The following is a 22,176-nucleotide window of genomic DNA, read 5'->3' as shown; positions in this document are numbered from 1 at the left end:
GCTTATTGTCTTTGTCGGAGTATCACGAAGCAAGTAACCTACCAGTTTTTCATGCCCACCCCCTCCCCTAATAGGCTTTATAAAACCAGGGGGCCCGGGACTTTGACGCGCGCCCACATTACTCTGTTCTCCATTCCTACTTCTAAAATTAAAACTATCCCTGATAAAATCCATGGTAAAAAAATTAGAGTCCGAAAAATAAGTTCGATAACTTCGAGTTGAATTTACTACCTTTCCCTTATGAATATTTCATATTTTTCCGTCGGATATTATTTACAAGGAACCGGAGGAAAGTTATTAGGACTCGAAGACGCCATCGCGATAAATTCAAACTTTACATATTTCGTCAAACTGATCAAAGTATTTCGCCATAAAAATGGTAATGTCTTTAATCAGGAACTAGAACTACACAGTTCCGTACCGTTTGAAGAATTTATACGCGTTCGGGTTGGCGGAATAAATTAAGAGTGAGATTCGTAAAACTAATTCCCGGAAGCCAAGCTAGGCCTAGCGCGTTTTAAAAATATTCCTCACAGTCGGGATTTTGTTCCAGATCTAATTAACTTTCAATTAATCATGATTTTGACTCGTTTTCAGCGTGAAATGGGGGTTTTTAAGCTCCGATATAGACCCAAAAAAGGTTATGCCTTCTCAAAATTATGAATGATTACGTGTAGAGATACTCGACATCACTCTCTGAGTCTGCACGGTCTAGACTATACAAACTGTCAAAAGACACTTTTAAAATATATTGCCCACGGATATTTTAAGGGGAAAAAAATAAAATGGCAAGTACTTGATTGATAATGCTTCACAGAGAGACCGAGACCGAGAGAGAGGATTAAGGTACTGCGGGGGTTTTTAAGTACTTTGTAAAATAAATTCCCAGATAAATGACCATTATTTACCACGGTCCATTGGGTTTTAGAAAAACCTTAATTGAAAAGTTGACACTATGTTTGACCGAATGCAAACCACTAAATGGGTTTCGGTTACTCATTTTAATTAATATAAAAGCTTAAATAAATTACAATTTAGTCGCGTCATTAATCCAGGTGATATCTAGACCGCCTCATTACGCGAATACCAAGTTTGACAATGACAATGTCGTATATTCAGACTATGAACATTCTTAATCATTCCAAATGAAATAAAATTTTGCTTACCTTTTTCTCGTAAATGGTAATTTTTCGCTCTAGTAGTTGAATTAAAACTAATCCATCGTTCTCGATGAACTTGATGACCATTTTGTTTTTGAATTATTAAGCCTCGGTCACACTTTTGAGTTGAAAATTACCAATTCGAAGTTAGAAGCCGCGTTGCTCCACCAAACTGTAATATAAAATCGACTATCTTAATATTTTTAAACTAAAAAAATATTAACAGTAATTATAAAGCGTGTCAGTCTTAAATATTTACCTTAACTGCGAAAATTTAAAATTTCCAATCTCTAGGAGTCAGCCGAGGCTTAGGTTGACGCATTCAATCTCAGTACTAAATAGCAGGGTATTTATAAATTACCCGATACATTTTTGAAAAACTGAGATTAGACAAGGGCAAACGAATATCCGATGTAAAACATTTGCATATTTAACTTAAATATAATTTAAATCCCACTCTAATCACTACCAGTAACGGAACCCCTAAACAAAGAAAATTCAAAACGCCGGCCGGCGCCCGCCTGGAGCCGGCTATAATTTTAGCAGACGACTTTAATACCAAGGAGGATAGATAAACCCTAAAATAGACGGGAGATGAAACTTGATGTTGTAAAATTTTAACGTCATTTTTATTCTTTTTAAGTTTATAACATGACAAATAAATCGAAAAAAAAGGGAATAATTTTCACATTAATTAATCTTTCACTCCATTTAAAATAATCATTTAATTGGCAATGGTTTGACACAAAAAAATGGAAAAAATAGTTGGAAAAGGTAGAAATAATGGAATTAACGGAAAGTTTCAAGGAGCGTGGTGTTTAATTTCAATTAGGATAAACAATTAATAGTTAACCATGAAATACTATATCACAGCGGTTCCATTTTTGTTGTTGTTTGTTGTTCATTTATTTAATTAATATTTTTTGAAATTATTTCCCAAAATTGCGGTGGTGTTTTAACGTTTGAAGAAGCCAGTACCAAAAAAGTGAGTGTTTGGGGGGAAAAAGAAGATGATTTCTTAATTGTTTTGTGGTGTTGAATTATTTATTTGTCGTTTTCGTTTATTAAGACACGCAACATTTTCATGATTTCTTGATTGCTTTAATTAATTTTTCCCTTTTCCTAAATTAAATTTAAAAGCCGAGTTCGATGTTAAACTCCTCAGCCATGTTCGCTCCCGGTCGCCTGACAACTAAAATCTGCTCCGCTTTATCGTAGGAAAATCTAAGCTCTTGTTTTCCTAAACCTGAAATAATCGAAATTAATTCGTTAAAATAACTAAAAACGCGATAAAAACAATTAAAAACGCGATTAAAACAAATTAAAAACGCGATTAAAACAAATTAAAAACGCGATAAAACGAATTAAAAACGCGATAAAACGAATTAAAAACGCGACTAAAAGAATTAAACACGCGACTAAAAGAATTAAAAACGCAAAAAACAAATTAAAAACGCGATAAAACAAATTAAAAACGCGATAAAACAAATTAAAAACGCGATAAAACAAATTAAAAACGCGATAAAACAAATTAAAAACGCAAAAAACAAATTAAAAACGCGATAAAACGAATTAAAAACGCGATAAAACAAATTAAAAACGCGATAAAACAAATTAAAAACGCAAAAAACAAATTAAAAACGCGATAAAACGAATTAAAAACGCGATAAAACAAATTAAAAACGCGATAAAACAAATTAAAAACGCGATAAAACAAATTAAAAACGCGATAAAACAAATTAAAAACGCAAAAAACGAATTAAAAACTCGACTAATAGAATCAAAAACTCGACTAATAGAATTAAAAACTCGACTAATAGAATCAAAAACTCGACTAATAGAATTAAAAACTCGACTAATAGAATTAAAAACTCGACTAATAGAATTAAAAACTCGACTAATAGAATTAAAAACTCGACTAATAGAATTAAAAACGCGATAAAACAAATTAAAAACGCGATAAAACTAATTAAAAACGCGATAAAACTAATTAAAAACGCGATAAAACAAATTAAAAACGCGATAAAACTAATTAAAAACGCGATAAAACTAATTAAAAACGCGATAAAACTAATTAAAAACGCGATAAAACAAATTAAAAACACAAAAAACAAATTAAAAACGCGATAAAACAAATTAAAGGAATTGAAAATTAAAAATAATTAAAAGCGTAATTAAAAGAATGAAATTACTATGAGAGTTGATGTGTATTGTTTTGGGCATTGACGTAATTCCAATGATTCTGACTCTTTCCAGCCACGATTTCACCGGAAAATTACCAGGTCCTTCTAATATTCTATACAGAAATTAATCCGCCACCGTTAATTAAATATTTAACATTAAACGAATTAAATTAAATTAAATTAAATCAAATCGTACTTAGAAGAAAGTATATTATTTTTGTAGGTAAGTTTTAGGTATAAATGGTCCCCGTTTCTATAATGAGTTGAAAATCCGTCGTCTAAGTAAAGAGTCCCATTTGCAAAATCGCTCCCGTCCTTTAACATTAATTAAATTAATTAATCATTAACGAATAACGATGTTTAATTCTAATAAAAATACTCACGACTTTCTTCAAGGCAACGTCCAAAGTGTAGGGATCATCGACACCCAATGAGGCGCTTCGTCTAATCCGTTCCTTCTTGGGGATAATTGTCCCTCCCCTTTGAAAAGCGGGAATGCTATCCATAGTTACACGGTACTGATTCGTCGTTCCTCCCGCGAACTTTGTACGTTTCTCTAAATCGTACCAAACCTATTCCAAAAAGAAGAAGAAATGACCAACGTCCATCCACCTGTCCTTGACCATGGTCTTACTACGCACCTCGTCACTTCCTCCAGGGAAATAAATGGTTATGGAAGAGACGCCTTGTTCCACGACGGGACTGACCAACATGGCGTTGCCCACTAAGTGTTCCGTTTGTTTCGTGAATCCCTGTTCGTCTTGAGGGAATTCCATCCAGATGGGACGTAACGGAGCGATTCCCGTCAGTTCGTTCTCGTAGAAAAGCGTGTACCAAAATGGTAAGTAGGAATAGCGTTTACGAATGGCTTCTCTGATGCGCAGTTTGACCTGCGTGTCGTACAACCAAGGTTCCCGACGTTTCGAGTCTAAATGGGCGTGAGCTCGGTAGAAAGGTTGGTACGCCCCGGCCTAAGGACAAGGACAGTGACAACAACGTGGGCGGGGCTTGAACCACCTTGAATAACTCTTACTAAGTTATTATTTACCTGATACCATCGAACTAAGAGTTCCGTATCGGGATTCCCGAAGAACCCGCCGACGTCAGCGCCGGAGAAGGCCATCCCGGTCACGCTCAAACTTAAGAGCATGGGAATGCTGATGGCCAAATGACCCCAATCGGCCGTGTTATCTCCCGTCCAAACGGCCCCGAAACGTTGAGATCCGACAAAGAAAGCGCGGGATAAAATGAAAGGCCGGTGTTGTCCATTCGATCGCAGTAAGTGACCCTTATAGGTGGACATTGGCTAACGAAACAAAACCAAACGGTACCATTAAACCAACCCCGGTCTCATCAGGATCAGAACGAAGGTCCAAACGCAAACGTACCAAATACATTCCGTAAATTCCGTGAACGTCGCGATGTTCCCAGTTCCCGAAGTGACGGTTGTCTTTGGGCATTGTAATCTCGGGTCCGTTGAAGACCGAGGGTTCGTTCATATCGTTCCAAGTGAAGAGAGACAAGGTTGAGCCCTTGTATTGATCCAGGGCGAATTTCTCGGCCCACCAATCGCGGACTTCGGGGTTTAAGAAATCGAGGTATCCCGAAGATCCGGGCCAACACCAACCGTCGTAATCTTCCCCGTTTTTATTCTTAACGTAGTATCCTTTGGAAGCGGCTTCGCTATGAATGTAATAAGAACTCTCCCGCTTGATGTGAGGGTCAATTAAGGTCACCATTTTACGACCTTTCCCAGTTATATTATTCAACATAATCTCGGGTGTCGGAAACTTGTGAGGTTCCCACGTAAAATACCTACGAAAGGTTAAAGGTACGCGCGTTTTAACGCAAATGTATCTTTGACGAACTCTCATTGCGTCATACTTTCTATTATCAGTGTGGTCAACGTCTAACCAAATGACGTCATAAGGAATATCGTGCTCGTCAAATCCAGCGTCGACATTCCTGACGTCTTCTTGGTCGTTGTAATTCCATCGACTCTGATGGTAAGCGACGGCGAATAGAGGCGGTAAAGGAGTGGTGCCGCTTAAATCCAGCGTGTATTGACGCATGACGTCCTTGGGTCCGGGTCCCAATAAGAAATAGGCGTTCAAGACGCCACTCTCGGAGATCCAATGCGTTTCTCGTTCCACCGTTGGTTCGGTGCCCTTAACGTAGTCAACGATAGATGAAACCAAACCCTAGATTGACAAAGTTAAGGAAAGAGAAACGAGGCAGCTAACTCGTGACTTAACAATACACTTAACGAATCGGAAAACACATTAATTAATTAATTAATTAATTATGGATTAGTCATTAAGAAAAACGGAATTTCTTTTTGTTTTTTCTCCCTAGCTAAAATATTAGTTACAAACACACACAAAAACACCGATTAAATTAAATCAATTACTCGTTTGTTAGCGGCCTCGATATCAACCCAAGTCTCGGCCGCGTTCAGCCATAAAAGTCCAACTGTTCTTGAGGCACTGATCGAATGAGGCGCGAATGTGGTTAATTAACTATATACTAATTACTGATTTACGGACGGTTAATACCTGTGAGCAACCATAAATGGAATTTGACCATAAAGAGCCATAGGATTATTAAGTTCGTACTCAAAGACGTCCAAGTTGTACAGCCGATACGGTTCAGACATTCCCCTGAATTACATTTTAATTTATTTATTAAACAAACCAAATATTTCATTAAATTAATGATTAATTTAAATTAATCATACTTGGTTTGTTTAAGAGCAAAGGTATCAGCGTGTTCGGGAATTCCGTAAACGTGTTCAAAGCCAACAAAAGAGAAATCCATCCCAACCGAAGACGGTCCTTATTACATACAAGTTAAAATTAATTAAAACTAACTAATTAAAATGTTTTAAGACAATCTAACCATAGGGTTTGGTATCCTGATGACCTTTAAAACTTTCCTCCCACATTCCCTCCTGATTTTCTTCCTCAGGTAAAGGTTTTACTTCCTCAACTTTATTTTCTCCGTCACCAGCTTCGTCAGCGTTTCCGCCGCCACCAGCCGGAGTTTTAAGTCTAAAGTGTTCAAACTTCAACAATCCCCGCGGATTAGCGCTAATAACTAACTGATCCCGAGAATATAAATCAACTCTAAAAGGTGAGGAGGTCACGACGGCCTTATTATCTCCGAAAGTAATCTCGATCATTTCCGCGTCTTTTTTAGTCACTTTATAAGAGCCTTCTTTGGGAGGTTTAGCGAAGGCGTCTTTTGGCTCGAAACGAGGACGAATCGGGTTTAGTTCGTCAATACGTAAATGAGCTATGCCGTCGTCCAGTATAAACAGTTCCATCTTTAAAACTAAACCCGACGAGCTGTGTACTAAATTACCCTCGATTTTCTTATCACTCTCGCGAATGCTGTTCATTTGTAGGAAATAAGGAGACGTTCCCGCTTGTAAATTGCGATGACGCCTTGGTTTTAAAACAGTTTTAATATTTTATTATTTAGGCTTAAATTTTAACCGTACTTACTTGCAAAAACTGCTTTGATCGCATGTTTTAAAATTTCCTCGATCAACGGAGTTCACGCAACACAAAAGAGTCAAAATGGCTAATATTTTTAAAGGTCTCATAATGCCGCTAGAAAAATACAGAAATGAAGCTTAAAGAACCTTCAACGTTCGCCGTGTCTACGTAGAACTATCTATTTATTCAAGAAATCGATAGAAAAGTTTGATTAATTATAGGGAGTATCGAAAAAAACTCCGTCTCATATCAGACTATACATACAATGACACAACAGTCAGAAGCCCCGCTCAACTCTTATAATCTATCGATTAAGCCTCGGTGTAAATTTCTCAAGCTTAATTCAGCGCGATTTATACAAATTTCGGGACTTACGTAATAAAACTAACGCTTAAAAATTATTTTAAGAGGCTTAGATTAATTAGAAAATAGTTTTTAATGACTTCGCCGGGAAAAAATTACTCACCACGTGGTAGCCATTTTTTCTCGCGTTTTTGATGAAAAATCAACCAATCATATTACTTCACGTTGGTAGAAGCCGGACCGTCTGTTTCGTGACGTAACTCGTGGCCAAAGGGAAGGTAAAACGCGAGTTATTTTTTAATTTAGGCGTTGGGAAAATAGACATTTAGATTCAGAAACTTGTTGTTTTTCTAAGAAATTTGAGATAACATAAAAGGGAAGAAGAAATTTGCAGGGAAATTGGTCCGTTTTTTCGGAAGTGGCGGGCGGAAAATAATTATCGCAACAATCATAAATTTAATTCAATTAAGAAAAAAGGGGGCTTGTAAATCAACTGAACCGGAAATGAACCGGAGTCAACTTAGTGACAATGCGAAAAAGAGGAAGAATTTTGATATAGAGCGCCTGACAGGAAACTGTTTTCACTTTGAAGAGCGACAATGTGGCGCTCGATCTATGTATGCCACTTTCAACTTTAAGACAGTTATTTCTTTGACACCTAAAAGAGAAGGAGGAACTGTTTAAGGCCATTTGGACCTCGAGAGACGCGACACTACTAACGAGACGAAACTTAATTCCCACTGAAATATTTGGTATCTTCCGAGTGGCTCCCGCGGGAGCCGCCAAAGAAATACAAATAAGTCAGTTCTTGACCTATCGAGGGAGGGAATGTCCCTGAATAAGTCGGTCAATCGAAGAGAATTAAGAAGGCCTGGCTACCATGCACGTACGGCCTCAACTTGGACGGGTCTTCGTCCTCGGATCTGGCCCCGCCGCCTCTGATTCTCAAGCTCTAACTAATAATAAACGTGAAAACGTTGGAATTCCTCTGGAAATTATATTCCTCTCTCTCATCTTCTGGAGGAGGAGGAAGAACAAGACGAAGAAGAAGACGCGGACGAGATGAAAACAAGACGGTGGCGGCGTCGGGCGCCAACTTAGACGAAAGCAGCCGGAAAGACGCGACTTTACGCCGCGTTCAAACGGCGCCACTTATAGACTATATATTTCGGGCACTGCGCGTACCATTTACAAATTAGATAGATACACTCGCTGCCGTGGTATTCGCGTCAACGCAAAAACAGCCTCTCGGAGAAGCGCACCTCGAAAAGGAACCTTCCTCGTTTCAACGAAGACCCTGCAGACTCGAGCCGAGCAACCTTTGACGGCTCAGAAATTTATAATAGCGAAACAATCCTCCTACTCCCACCCTTTTTTTTCTTTTTTTTGCCAATGTTCAAAATTAGTTTTAAGCATTTCGGGCGGCCCGGATAGTCTGTTAGAATTTAATTAGAGAGTTGGCCGATTCCCACCCTCAACTAGGCCTAAAAACGCCTATTTTCCAAATTAAATTCTTCTAAAGAATTAAACGTACGCGCCCATACTGAAGACGGAGAGTAATGGCAATCAGCGTAATCTTACCGCGCAATCAAAGCTACAAATTGCCATTACCGCGTATGAAACTAAAGAATGGTACGTCCTAAGTAAACACTGCGAAATAGTTTTCGCTAATTATCTAGGAATAAGTTTAAAGGTCACTAGAAACTAGGAAATTTGGAAGCGGCCTCGGAATTCTATCTAAGTTCCCAGCAGGAAGTTGATTAAGCCGAGAGACCGTAGACTGACAAAGGTTAGCGGTTCAGTTGGAATCGGTTCACCGGCACGCCGTTTCATTAGGCCTTTAAATCCTCTAACCCTTTTCGCTCGGAGATAAAATTTGGCGAAAGTATTTTTAGTTTTAAAAAAATTCGTTCTTGGGTTTTTATTTCTCGCGCGCAAACTCATTAGGAGAACATTTGAGAAAACGTTTATTTCGGAATGCGTTTGAAAACAATTAGCCTCTTTGTCTGATATTTAGAGTACTTCATTACTCGCGGTTCTCGAGTAAGTTGTTTTAAAATCGCGTCGACTTACACACCTTCAAAAACACTGATTTTAACCACCGAGGTTAATTTCCAACGAAACCCTAGACTTAAACGAATGAGATCCGAGGGGAGATTCACTACATTGGCCTAAAAACCAGGCGTTTGTATTACCAAAGTTTTCAGGTTCATCCAAAATTTGATACGGATAAAATTGGTAAATGGCATTCGCGCCTAAAGCTACTGCATGGGGGGGAAAAAATAAATATTTGTAAAAGTTGTCTCGTAAACATTCTAAAAGGCGTTTAAGATCTAAACAAATTCTAAGGCGATCGTGCGAGCTTATTTAAACTCTAAAACTAAATTCAGTAAAGTTTCTTGGCGCCAGAAAGTTTTTTAAATAAATATTTAAGCAAAAAAAAGAAAAATGTTTGGGAAAATATTTTCCTATTTAAAATCGTAAATCTATTAATTGAAAAGATAATTTTAAATTTTGGTGCGGTTGGAATTTGTCCCTTTTTTAATTAGGAAGAAAGCGAGACGTAATTTATATCCCGTTTTAAATACTTTTTTATATAGAAACTCGTAAAGCAACCCTGACCTATAACTATCGAGTTAAAAAGATTGGTATAAACATATCGTCCATCATTTTTAAAGGAGCCGTCGAAAAACACCCGATCGAGGTTGTCCCCCGAGAACTAATTTGCATATATACGTTACGGCGGAAGTAACCCAACAACTGTAAGTGCGACGTGAACACCATGAAATAAGGAGTGAAAAATGTTTCCCACTAACCCAACTTGACAAAACATTTTGTTGCTTAGGGGTAGAATAGATCAACCCCTGGATTGTGCGTCGCGCAACCAATAGGTATAAACACCCTCCAAGTAATGATATGACGGTTATCGAGGGGTTTAAGACATAATGTCATACTTATGGTTTTCCCGTTATTAACGTTACGATGGCGGATACACCTTGCCTAGGTTCAACAGGTTGCCAAAATGCGAGACAAGGCGATAAGAGATAGAAGAATTTTGGCGACAATGTTAGTATTTATCAATGTGTCAATTTCGGGGAATGTAACAACTCCGAGATTAAGGAAAGGGTTGCCGGATAGTTGTCCTCATTTGGAAAATTTCATAGTCCGTGACCTTTTTTAAAGGTCAATGACGAGGAATGAGATTTTTTAGCGAGGCGTTTTCTTCGAAATATAGTTCGAGTGGACGATTTACACTCGGAAGTCGGAACTAACTCTTTGGGGGGCGCGTATCCGACCCGACGACAGAAGTCTGAACTTTTAATTAAAATTAAAGCAATCTCGAAGAGCCAGTTTGTTTTGTCGGGCACCCTTAGCGGGACGCGTCAATCCACCCAAAAGTCTGGGCGCCATTAATTCCGATACTTCTTTCTAATTAGGCTTAGGACAGTTGAAGCGGTCGTCAAGGAAAGGTGAAACGACATACTCGCGTAGACCTTTCTGCCCACTCGTCTCTGCTATCGAAATGGGTACTGTATTTTGGCGGGAAAGTCTACCTATACTTAAATCTTCTTTCGATTCGCGGGTTCAAGTTACGTAGGAGTTTAAAACCTTTCGTTTAAAAAGCCAGTATCGATCGTAAAAATCAGAAAGGGTAAGAAAGAAAAAATAACAAGCAAGCACGATGGGCGCCGACTAGTCTCCATTCAATACGAGTTAACTTTCCAATTTCACCCACTCGCAAAAAGAAAAAAAAGATGTTTTTTAAAACACCCCCTATATTTTTATTATTATTCGGTGTTAGGGGTCACGGGAGGTCACCTAACCTTCTTCGACCTTTCTCTAACCCCGACCGGGTTTTAAATTTCACGTGGGAGGCGAAATGCCAGCGCCAAAGAACAAGAAGTAACGCGATACATTTTTCCAACCAAAATCGCATCGTAAGAACAAATACTTCAATTGGCATTTTTAAAAAGAGGAATTTACCAATCGCTAATCTTCAAAATGCTCTTAAAACTTATTTATTTAATCAGATTGTTTAATAAATAAGGCATTTAGGCTTAGCGTTGAATTTTCCCACGCGTAGAGGGGTGAAGGGAGAACTTCTTTCTGGTATCATCGTGTTTGGCTCGCGTGGGCCGAAAGGGGTTCAAAGTTTATCTCGAGAAAAGAAAGATGATAGGGTCAATGATTGTACAACTATTAATTAGAATTATCTATTTAAAAGAAGAAAAAAAACCTCCCATTTTATCAGCGTCACGGCTATTTTTAAACATTACGTCACATAGCTCAAACCTATACCGTAAAAGGACATGTACTAGAGAAAATAAACCATTAAAACACGAATAAAATTCTTATTTGGTTAATATTTAGTTATTAAACGCGAGAAACTAATTTTAATCTTAATAATTAACGCTTTAATTAAAAATCTTAAGTTAATTCAATAAATAATTAATACTGGAAATCGTTAAAGCCGTAAACTGCTCTTGACGTTGAACAGGATCATAAACATAATCAAGAGCACTTGGTAAAGACGTAGTTGTCGAACCAAAAAGGACGGGCGCCTGTTATAGTCTCACTAACTAAATTTTAACGAAATTAAAAATGAAAATTCACGCTGCCGGATGCATCACGTGATGAAAGTGACACGTGATTTCCATAAAAGCTATAGTCAATCGAGAAAATGCATCACGGGCTCTTCATTGTTTTTTTGCGGAATCATAAAATTCGCCATGGTATTTTTGAGTTGGGGGTGGACCGTGCAGGGTTTGGCGCCTTTTATTCTAAAAGGTCATTCAATTCGAATTCTCGCTCTCAGTCAGACGAGAGAGAGAGAAAAATACGATTGTTCGCGGTTCCTATCAGCTTCTTAAAACAAAGCCCGAAAGGGGTAAATAAAAATTCGGAATTCGCCAAGAAACTTTTTATATAAAAGATATTTTCCTATTAAACGCCCCGATTTGATAATATCAAAATTCCTGAGCCCGGGAATCCAAGTCCCTACGAAATGATATAAAAAATTGACGAAAACCAATAGAATACCACTTGTTAATTCATCGAGTTATATTCACTTTAAAATGGCCCCTAGATAAATCTACCATATTTCACGAAATATTGGGGGGGGGGGGGGTCTAAACGTTATAATTAAACGTGGCCGAATGTTTTAATACAGAAATTCCAGGGCATTATTAACAAATTCCTTCATTTATACCTTCTGATGATGGAATTGGTAATTCTTTTTGGTTGGGGAGACGGGCGCCGTCCTGGTCTCCCTGGGACGGGGTTGGCTTGATACTCTAGAGCGCGACTTGACTCTATGGGCCGGGTAAGACGATAATTATATACGGAATATTATACGACATAAGCGTGTCTATGATTAACCAAAACACGAATTTATACACGCCGCTAATAAATTTGAAATTAATAGTTTATGACGAAATTGAAAAGAGACAAATTCTTATTTAACGACAGGCGTTTGACCCCAACCACCTCTCATTTAGAAGTCAAATCGACAGCTATATTCCAAACACCGTTTAAAGGGATATTGACGCTAAGACCAATCATGACGTACGCGGGCATTGTAAAAGATACCAGCACTTGGATAAGTAATTAAGCCAGGCTAGGGACATGCCAATGGGAGGCGCTCCGGATGTATGACGTCTCTCTACGTCAGGTACCACCAAGGACTCGGTCCTTACATCCATCGGATCTCGAGTAATTAAAACTTAAAACTTTGGAACGTTTAGAAAATAATTCTTAAAAGATATTTCACCATCAGTATCTCTTTAAACCGAAAACTTTCACTTTCTGTGGTAAAATACGGGGAGGTCCCCTTTCACTCTCTCACTCTGGGTATTACGTCACGTGACATACCGGTATCGCTTATAATTAATAGAACGAATAATATAAAAAAGAAGAGTAGAATTAAAACGCCTAATTACCGAGATAATTACCCCATATATTTTCTCTTTCTCTTATTTCTTCCTTCCAGCAGCATTGAAAAATACCGACGGCAATCGTTTAAAATAGTGCATCAGAGAAAGAGAATACTTAGCTTTCGCCGCGTGTTGAGTACTATGGCTATCATCATTTCAAAAATTCATCCTCTTTCTTCGAATCAAAAACAAAAGCCCCCCCGAAGCGGAATTATTTTTTCTTATCATCGGAATAACATTAAAAAGAATTAGAGTGAATTTATGGCCCGAAATAAATAAATCAACTAGAGGAAATAATGGAGATTGCGTGGCACGTGCCTTGCTATGCTGCTACAACAACATCCAGATTTGCTCTCCATCCTCTCTCAGGTTTGCTCTTGAACCTCCCAACGTTTGTCAAGTGCAATTTGAAATTAAGACCTTGTTTAATATAGTACAAGTAGGGATTTAGCGGATAAGCTCTGTTTCGACGTCACCAAGGCGGTTGGTTGGTTGGGTGGGTTGGCTATATCCGTATCAAACTATCTCTATGTTTGGCGTCAATCATAAAGCTTATAAGGTCCAATTTGATCCTGGGGCCTTTTTGGCGGTGCGTTTACTCCCATGTTCCTATATCTAAAGTCAGGGACTTTATAATTCTAAAGAGGACCAGCGGAGAAATAATTGCTTTCCACGAGAAGACCGCGGTGAACTTGGGGTATACTTGTACCTACCCTGACCTAACCAAGTTTTAAAACACTAATTACTTTGAAATTAAATTAAGAATGATCAGGATATGCCCGTGGTCACTAATATTCTTAATTTCCTCGACGCTCGTGGAATATTTTTGCAATGTGGACTTTTCTAGTCCCCTATGAAGGATTTATAAGCTGGACGAACGCATGTTCCTCTATATAGGTCTAAATCTCTGGCGTTGGAATCCTATTATAAAAGTAAGGAGGGGTTTTCGGGTGCCGAGTATAAAAAAGGCCCAAAGGTAAATTCGTCTGGGATTCGCGGGTTGCCAGTAGACGGCGTGTTATGCCATGGCGCCAATCCCTCAATAATCATAATGTAAAAATGTTTAAAATACCAGAAGGGAAGGATGGATAGAGATCTACAGATCCATCTACTATAAGGAAACGAAACCACCCCTCCCCAGGTAGACGCTGCATGGTAACTCCCCTCGGACCCATCGCGTCACGCAGCGGGGAGGCCCTAATGCAATGCCCATTCGCGCACCATCAAAATACCTTAAACTCTCTCTCTAAAATATCCCGCCAAAAAATTAAACGCGGGGCGAGAAATCTCCCTCAGTATGTCTTCCCTAATTACGAGAAAAGTTTAATTACCCAATTTTTGAACCCTCTTACGAAGGGCAAACAACAACCAGAGTGGTGCAAAATAAAAGGGAATCTAAAGTTTCCCATGATGCAACAGCGCAACGCGATCCGAGGCTATAGTTATATATATTTAAGGAGTCACATCGCCTTCAATCAAACATTGGTGTTTGGTGCAGCGGTGTGTGTGTGGGGTGCGGCGAGCGGGCGACCCCCGACTTCCAACCTATCCTTCTCAACGCGTAGTTCCTCTATGGAAATCAACGTTGGCGCCCGACGCTAACACGAGGGGATAAACACTAAGTCTCCATCGTGCACCAACCTTGGGAGCTCGAGGTTTCATATTCCGTTACGAGTAAATACTAATGTGGACGATTTCATGTTCGTATCAACCAATCGACGTATAAACTAGCCTACAATCAGTGAAATTGAAACTGATAAGGAAAGCTCGCTGGTAATTGTTCATTAGAAAATTCCTTGATTTTGCCTGACCAATAAATGCACCCCTCCGTACTCGTTACCCAAGTATTGGAGTGAAAAGATGTCCCAAATAAAGTTGAAAAATGTTTTGTAGCGATGAGCCCCTCGGTTGGAAATGTGTTTTTCAACGTTTTTGGCGCTTACGGCACGCGTCTTTTAACATTAACAAAGTGGGGAAAGTCTAGGGCACGTGTCTCTCTTTTTGCTCGAGACGAGAGAGAGAGAGAGAGAGAAAGAGAAAGAGAGAGAGAGAGAGAGAGAGAGAGAGAGAGAGAGAGAGAGAGAGAGAGCGCCGGGATTACGAATGAGTGGGATCACGTCGCCACCAACCAACCTTCCAAGAGAGAGAGAGAGAGAGTAGATCGCCTTAGCTTATAAGCCAACCAACCAGCCTTCCCTCTCTCTCCTCAGTTTCTCTCCCTACAGGGCCAAGCAAAGAGAGAAAATTTTTATTTATTATTATTAGCGCCTAGTCGAGAGTCGGATAAAACTTTGGGAGCATCCTTCGGGATCAGCATCAATAATTCCTCGGAGAATTCTCACGTCAGAAAGAGCTAAAAGAGTGGTACGACCGACTTTCGGACTAGACAGACACACCACGATAGAAGACTTTTCGGTTATCTTTAGCTTTTGTTTTTTTGTTCGCAACCTCTAAGAGTCCCAAAGATACTTTCGGGTCCTCGTTGCATTCCGGAAATTGACTCAAACTAGCCGCGGATAGTCTCGTGATAATTTGGGTCAAAGCGCCTTTAAAACATTTAGGCCTAGTCTTCCAACGATGCCCCAACGACCGATGGGCATCGTTCGACCGTTGGATATTCCTGGCGTTGCGATGGAAAGGTAATTTCGCTTTCGGAGACCTTGGAGTTAAACCACCAACGAGGTCGTCTTTGTTCAGTTCGCGCCGGCGACAGTTCCAGGGATTTTACAAGAAACTGAGGAATACAAATACAATCGCAGTCGAGCTCCGTCGCCCCTTTCCATTTTATTACGACAGGTGAGGAGCAATTTTTCTTTTTTGGGTTAAAAGCTTTTAGTATGAATTTATTTTAACATTTCGCGAATACGGCCGAAGGGCAAAGTGTTGCCAGACACTTGTTGGCCAGAGTAGCTAGAGCCACCCACGCTATTTGCCCATAGAACCCAAACGGTGCCAAACATGACGTTTTACCTTGGCACTGACGTCACAAATGTGATAGCTCTATTACTAATCCAGTATTACTGGGGTCCATAACAGATTAGTTCGTGGTCCCAAATGCAAAGAGGCGGACTCCGAGAGATTCATGGGTGAAATGAATGAATTCGGTCTTTTTTCTTTTCCTTTTATTACGCGTGTTGGGCCGCGGCGGTGTTCTTTTCGGGGCTACTTTCTGGTGGAAATGAGAGATCCCCGGGCAAAGATTTTAAGAAGAAAAGGGTATAGAGTCTCCAGGGATCACCGAGAGACTGACTATATGCGGGGAGGAGGAGACGCGCTCAGGAGAGGAGAGGAGAGGAGAGGGGTTAGAGAGACTGTCTCCGCGTGTGTACAGTACATCCCTATAGGATGCTAGATTCTTCCTCATCCTCAATTCACTCCTGCTGAACTGCAAAGGAGATGAGACGAGCAATCTTACACAGCTTCTTTCTAACTCATTCGGATCGGACCAACCAAAGATATTCCCGATTGTTTGTTATTCGCTTCCAATTCCAAAACTTAGAACAGTTTCAAAGCGATTTTTGCATTTAACGCGATTTAAGTTAGGTATAGTTTAATGAAAACCGTTCGGGTTATGATTCGCAACAGCTTTCGGTAAGTTTAACTTATTTACAATTTATTTTTCGCGTCTTAGGTTAATCGCGATTAATTTGGAAAACGAAAACTTGAATTCAAATTAATTTCAAAGCCACAATTGGCGATTAGTTCCGCGTCAAACCGAGTTCATTTCAACTTAAAAAAATTTGAGATTCAATTTATCGAAAGATTAAATTAGTTTCAATATGAAATTGCGCTATTATTTCTGGGAAAGATTAGCCTAGTTTGCAAGCAATAATTTGCAGTTTTTATCTAATTATAAAGATATTTTAAAAACTACCAATTTAGTAGAGGATGCAATAACCGCGCAATCACGAACGATCATTATATAATTTGATCTCGATTTGTCAATGAAAGATTTAAGAATATCCTTAAAACTGCATTCATTTATAATAATCCAAACAAAACAACCAAAAATAATTACAATTAGTTTGTCAATTAAACTGAAAACACGGTGTAAACAATTAACAGATGGTAAATCGTAATAAGACGGGACAAAAAAGAAAAACCATTAAAGGTTTAGCCAAATAAAAATGACACGCACCCGAGAAGCAAATTATCACCAAAAATGGTCAACTAAAATAAATGATACCTTTAAAAAATAATAAAAAAAGATAAAATTAATTTAATCTAAGTTGAAAATGCGGCGACCATCTGTTCGCATTTTTTAAATGTAGTAAGAGTTTGCGAAGAAAAAAAAATTCACGAACAAAATGCCCACGCAATGTGACCACTATAATCCGCGGGCTCGGATACTCTTCCTTACTTCATTCTGTTACGTTGAAAACTTACGATTTAAAGGCGAGTATCCGTTACCTCGAGGTTTAAACCCCCACCCACCCCCCTTCCTCGGCGGAAATTTTTTACGTCATACCAAATTGGGATCAGAATTTTTTGAAGCAAACATGGGAAGAAATCCCCAGTTCTTCTTTGGTTTGCTTGATTAGCTTTAAAATATTTCGCCTTTCATCTTCGCCGACAAAATTTGAATAATTCTTTATAATTCTATTGTGGCCCTCTTAAGTATAGCAGCGGTTCGCGTTACATAAAGTTCACCAAGATTTGGAGAAGAGAAAAAAAAGGGTACAATATCAAAGCAATATCAGTTTCCTTTCTTGTATAAGAAAAAATATATTGGAAATGTATAGTGGGGGGGGGGGACGTACCTTATTTTGGGTTAATATAGTTCTTTTCGGGGGTATTATAGTTCTTTTCGGGGGTATTATAGTTCTTTTCGGGGGTATTATAGTTCTTTTCGGGGGTATTATAGTTCTTTTCGGGGGTATAATAGTTCTTTTCGGGGGTATAATAGTTCTTTTCGGGGGTATAATAGTTCTTTTCGGGTTATAATAGTTCTTTTCGGGGGTATAATAGTTCTTTTCGGGGGTATAATAGTTCTTTTCGGGGGTATAATAGTTCTTTTCGGGGGTATAATAGTTCTTTTCGGGGGTATAATAGTTCTTTTCGGGGGTATAATAGTTCTTTTCGGGGGTATAATAGTTCTTTTCGGGGGTATTATAGTTCTTTTCGGGGGTATAATAGTTCTTTTCGGGGGTATTATAACTCTTTTCGGGGGTATTATAGTTCTTTTCGGGGGTATTATAGTTCTTTTCGGGGGTATAATAGTTCTTTTCGGGGGTATAATAGTTCTTTTCGGGGGTATTATAACTCTTTTCGAGGGTATTTTAGTAGATTTCGGGGGTATTATAGTTCTTTTCGGGGGTATTATAACTCTTTTCGAGGGTATTCTAGTAGATTTCGGGGTATTATAACTCTTTTCGGGGGTATATTACGGTCGCTTTCGGGGGTATATTACGGTCGCTTTCGGGGGTATATTACGGTCGCTTTCGGGGGTATATTACGGTCGCTTTCGGGGGTATATTACGGTCGCTTTCGGGGGTATATTACGGTCGCTTTCGGGGGTATATTACGGTCGCTTTCGGGGGTATATTACGGTCGCTTTCGGGGGTATATTATGGTCCATTTCAAGGTGGTCATACAGGGGGCAAAAGGGTTAAATTCGGGGGACGGGGTCATATGGTTAGTGTCGAATGAAATATGGTGAATTTCGGGGTTAAAATCGGCGAATACTTTGAATGAGCTCTCGTGTCTATAGGTAACGAAAGAAAACAGCGCGAAAAAAACTATGGGGAGCAATTAAATATTTTTCAAGGCACATCTGTTTAACCGAGGCTGCTACGTGTATAGTTATTATCCACTTAGGTTATGTAGGCGTCATTACAACTAAAAAAGAAAGACTATATATCGTTGAAAGAAAAAAAATACGCTAAAAAGGAAGATCCGAATGTTTGAAACGATAATCTTTAAAAAAACCAAAACATAAAAAAGATGGCCGTAATAACAACAACACCCAGCATCGTTAGCGATACTCGTAGTCAACTATAGTCAACTTGTAGACAAGGATAAACTAATCGCTGCTTCCTACGTACGAGTAGGGCTTCAATTACGAAATAGGACAATACCCTTAAAAGAATTGTTATACCATCTTCGCGAGGGCTGCGGTTTTAAACAACAATATACTGTCATTTCAAATCAAACCGCGGGTTTACCCCCGTACACCATCGACAACCGCGCCTGCTAAAAGTGTGCCAACACCTTGAGATATGTACAATAACATCCTCCACGTTAATGCCAATTTTATATTTTATTTAAAATTAAAGCACGCGCACCTTGTCGTGACCTACGCCAAACCGTTAAATTTCCCGTTGCATTTTCTTAGGAATGCCGCGGCATCTTGAAATTATTTCGACTATACAAATACTTAAGCCTAAAATCCTCCGTTTTAAGAGGGATTTTAAACGTTTCGGGCACGCGCGCTGGCCCTTAACATTTGTTAAAGCGTTTTTTATCACGAAAAGCCTAGGTGGGGTCCCAGGCCCCGCTGGCTGCTTACCTTCTCTATTTACTCGCGGGGTGGTGAAGTCGCTAGTATATTTTATTCTTTATTTAAATTAACCTCCTACGCCCGAAGAAGGTTGGGTTCAATCGCGCGCGCTTTAGACTTAATCGAGGGGTCGTATACTACAGTGACAACCGGGGTCAGTAAGGTTACGACCTTTTATAGTGTATGGGAATTTTTTTAAATAGTAATAGTGTCGAACCCCTCGGAAGATGCTTCGTGCGCGCGCGATACAGAGAGAAAAGGCGCGAGCTCGGCGCGCGCTATTTGCTTTGGATGGGAGAGATCAGAGATAGTCGCGCCAAAAAAGGTTTTAAGTTGGCGCCAATTTTATTGCGTGACCAAAAAAAGATGATGGGGCGCCGCTGCGGTTTTTGGGGTTGTTTTAAAATATTTATTAAAAGTGACCCGTAAAATGGCTAATAAATGTCGGACGAGGAATTTACCAAATGAATTATTAAAGGGGAAGGCCTATTTTAAAATCGGCTCGAGAATTTAGGGTTTGGTTTAAAAAAGAAAAAAAATATTCGTGTAAATGCGAAAATTAAGCCAATGAGAGGTCAAACGGGTTGTACCGAAGGCTAGAGGTCAAGTTGAGGAATTTTGAGAGGAATTTAGCCAATTACTTAAGTACACTTCCGCACCCTTACTAAGACTAATTGTCAATAAATTTTATTTTTAATTAACAGATAAAACAATGTTACCTTCATTACGGAGACTGGATCCGAGTTGCGGAGGGTCCATGTGGATCCAGCTGGTCCTAGCCTCGTTTCTCTTGGTAGCCGAAACACGCGCTGACCCCGAAATCGCGCCCCTAAAAAAGTATTCAAAGATGGAACCGCGTTTCTTCCCGAAAGACACTACTAAAATTAAACCGGAAGAGGTCGGAGGTTCGGTCATTTTAACGGCTTTACGAACGGACAGCCTGACGAACCCTAACGTCGACGTCAAAATTGGTCCATTCGATCAAAAGGCCTTCGACGCGGGCCTCATTCGTACCATGAACGGAGGCGGCGGTCAGTCCGTCTCAGAACAAAATGAAAAGAAAAGGGCGCCAGCAGATGGCGCTTTACATCGTGTAAGATGCGGTAGCGATAAAAAATGTCGACGAATCAGAAGACTGCGACGTCAGAGAAGCCGAAAATGGCGGGAAAATGAAAAATCACGCGCGCGTTGGAGTTTTGACGCTTTTGTGGCGTTGCAACGTAACGAAGAACGATTAGGCTTAGCGACGGACAAACCGGAAAAGCCTAAAAACCTACGCGTCTATAAAAATAAGCCGAAAAACGTTAAGCCTAGTGACGATTTGTTAAAATCAAATAAACAAGCTTTAGTTATCACGAAAGCGAGTCACGTTAAACGCGATTGGTGTCGAACCGATCCTTTGAAACAAAAAATCCGCGAACCGGGTTGTCGTACAAAGACCATAATAAATAACTTCTGCTACGGACAGTGTAACTCTTTCTACATACCCCTAACGGGAAGCGACGACGTTTCTAAGAACGCTTTTCAATCGTGCGCGTTTTGCAAACCGCATAAAACGGCGTGGATTGACGTCACCTTACGGTGCCCCGGATTGGTTCCTCCCACCAGAACTAAGAAAGTACTCAGGGTACAAAAGTGTCGATGTCAAGGAGAAATTACGCGGTAAAAATCCAAGTTGACTACGGTTAATTAAAACAGGGTACAAACATTAATCGGTCTATTAAGACCACGTGACTATGAAACTATACTCGCGCCTTCACGGAAACCAAACCCGGTGCCATTTTGTGTTTGTATAAAAATATTACCACAACTACGCCATCTATGAATGATGAGGCCAGTGTTTTTTCCTCGTATTATTAATTAAGTTCGCCGAGCTAGGCCTTGGCTATGATGATCTTTCTTCTACTCTTTAATTAATTTCTCTCATTTCTTAATTAAAATTGCTTTTAATTTTCGAGTTAATTCTAATTGACGAGTAGGCTACTTTAGAAATGTACCTGTTACCAGTCTTACTCCATTGTTTTTAAAAACGAACAAAGAAACGCGTAAATTTTGACTTTTTTGTGCCATTCCATAAATGTCTGTGATTCATTAACGTTAATTATCGCTTAATTGTAATTAGTCAGTATTATTTTAAAACGTAAAAAAAAATATCAATCAAGGTATAAATAAAGTAGTTCAAAATAAAAACCGAAAACAGTTCAGTTTCTTCCCCATATAACTTCCGATATTTTGCGTTTGTGACGTCACGGGTTGGTAAACCGAGGGGATCGTCACTCTCGTCAGTTAAAAAAAATGTATTATATCTCTCGAGTTAATTTCGTTTATTGTTAATTATAAAATCTCAAATCGTCATTAAATACATTAATTAATAGTCATTTGAAATATATTAATCTCGACTATATTAACAACAAGTCATGTCATATGAATTACAAACGTGGATATCACAGTTTTCGTACGGGATTAGTAATTAACATTTACTTTAATTAAACTAACAGTCAATAAATTTAAAATACAGAATGATAAAAAATAATAAAATTTAAGTTAAGAACGCTATTGGGTTAGTTTTTGTAAACTTTTTTTTTTGGATAGAAAAAT

General features: G+C 39.1%; 2 protein-coding genes across 9 annotated transcripts; one reads left to right on the top strand and one right to left on the bottom strand.

Annotated features, from left to right (window-relative positions):
- Nucleotides 1–1,767: 1,767 nt before the first annotated feature.
- GCS2alpha (glucosidase 2 subunit alpha) lies at nucleotides 1,768–20,436 on the bottom strand. Of its 6 annotated transcripts, none has more exons than XM_089867305.1 (14): nucleotides 20,298–20,436; nucleotides 6,850–6,957; nucleotides 6,242–6,789; nucleotides 6,081–6,177; nucleotides 5,899–6,003; nucleotides 5,754–5,829; nucleotides 5,228–5,544; nucleotides 4,732–5,158; nucleotides 4,392–4,649; nucleotides 3,985–4,314; nucleotides 3,727–3,915; nucleotides 3,540–3,658; nucleotides 3,353–3,456; nucleotides 1,768–2,406 (listed from the first exon to the last, which is right to left on the bottom strand). In XM_089867305.1, exons 2-14 carry the CDS (start codon nucleotides 6,948–6,950, stop codon nucleotides 2,294–2,296), a joined length of 2,784 nt encoding a protein of 927 aa, XP_089723431.1. In that variant the 5' UTR covers nucleotides 6,951–6,957; nucleotides 20,298–20,436; the 3' UTR covers nucleotides 1,768–2,293. The 6 variants fall into 6 exon arrangements, with proteins under 6 accessions (XP_089723431.1, XP_089723426.1, XP_089723432.1 ...); XM_089867300.1 differs by lacking the exon at nucleotides 20,298–20,436 and adding an exon at nucleotides 7,310–7,474; XM_089867306.1 differs by lacking the exon at nucleotides 20,298–20,436 and adding an exon at nucleotides 7,310–7,471 and having other exon boundaries at nucleotides 5,228–5,511.
- On the top strand, nucleotides 15,539–22,132 carry LOC149718097 (uncharacterized). Of its 3 annotated transcripts, XM_089867320.1 has the most exons (3): nucleotides 15,539–15,718; nucleotides 15,777–15,875; nucleotides 20,283–22,132. In XM_089867320.1, exon 3 carries the CDS (start codon nucleotides 20,291–20,293, stop codon nucleotides 21,242–21,244), a length of 954 nt encoding a protein of 317 aa, XP_089723446.1. In that variant the 5' UTR covers nucleotides 15,539–15,718; nucleotides 15,777–15,875; nucleotides 20,283–20,290; the 3' UTR covers nucleotides 21,245–22,132. The 3 variants fall into 3 exon arrangements, with proteins under 3 accessions (XP_089723446.1, XP_089723445.1, XP_089723447.1); XM_089867319.1 differs by having other exon boundaries at nucleotides 15,539–15,875; XM_089867321.1 differs by lacking the exons at nucleotides 15,539–15,718; nucleotides 15,777–15,875 and adding an exon at nucleotides 16,184–16,670.
- The last annotated feature ends 44 nt before the right edge of the window (nucleotides 22,133–22,176 follow it).

This window comes from Phalangium opilio, unplaced genomic scaffold (genome assembly GCF_054372755.1).
Source record: "Phalangium opilio isolate 3A_F unplaced genomic scaffold, DU_Popi_V2 ptg000002l_1, whole genome shotgun sequence".
Classification (NCBI taxonomy): domain Eukaryota; kingdom Metazoa; phylum Arthropoda; class Arachnida; order Opiliones; family Phalangiidae; genus Phalangium; species Phalangium opilio.
Note: the sequence above shows the minus strand (reverse complement) of the source record. Positions and strands in the feature narration are given on the sequence as shown.

Bases quoted from the DNA above. Each gene is read 5' to 3' on its own strand.
- GCS2alpha (XM_089867300.1), bottom strand. The intron at 3,659-3,726 runs GTGAGTATTTTT...TTAATGTTAAAG, and splicing joins ACGTTGCCTTGAAGAAAGTC to GACGGGAGCGATTTTGCAAA. The intron at 2,407-3,352 runs GTAATTTCATTC...CGATTATTTCAG, and splicing joins AATACACATCAACTCTCATA to GTTTAGGAAAACAAGAGCTT.
- LOC149718097 (XM_089867320.1), top strand. From the start codon at position 20,291: ATGTTACCTTCATTACGGAGACTGGATCCGAGTTGCGGAGGGTCCATG.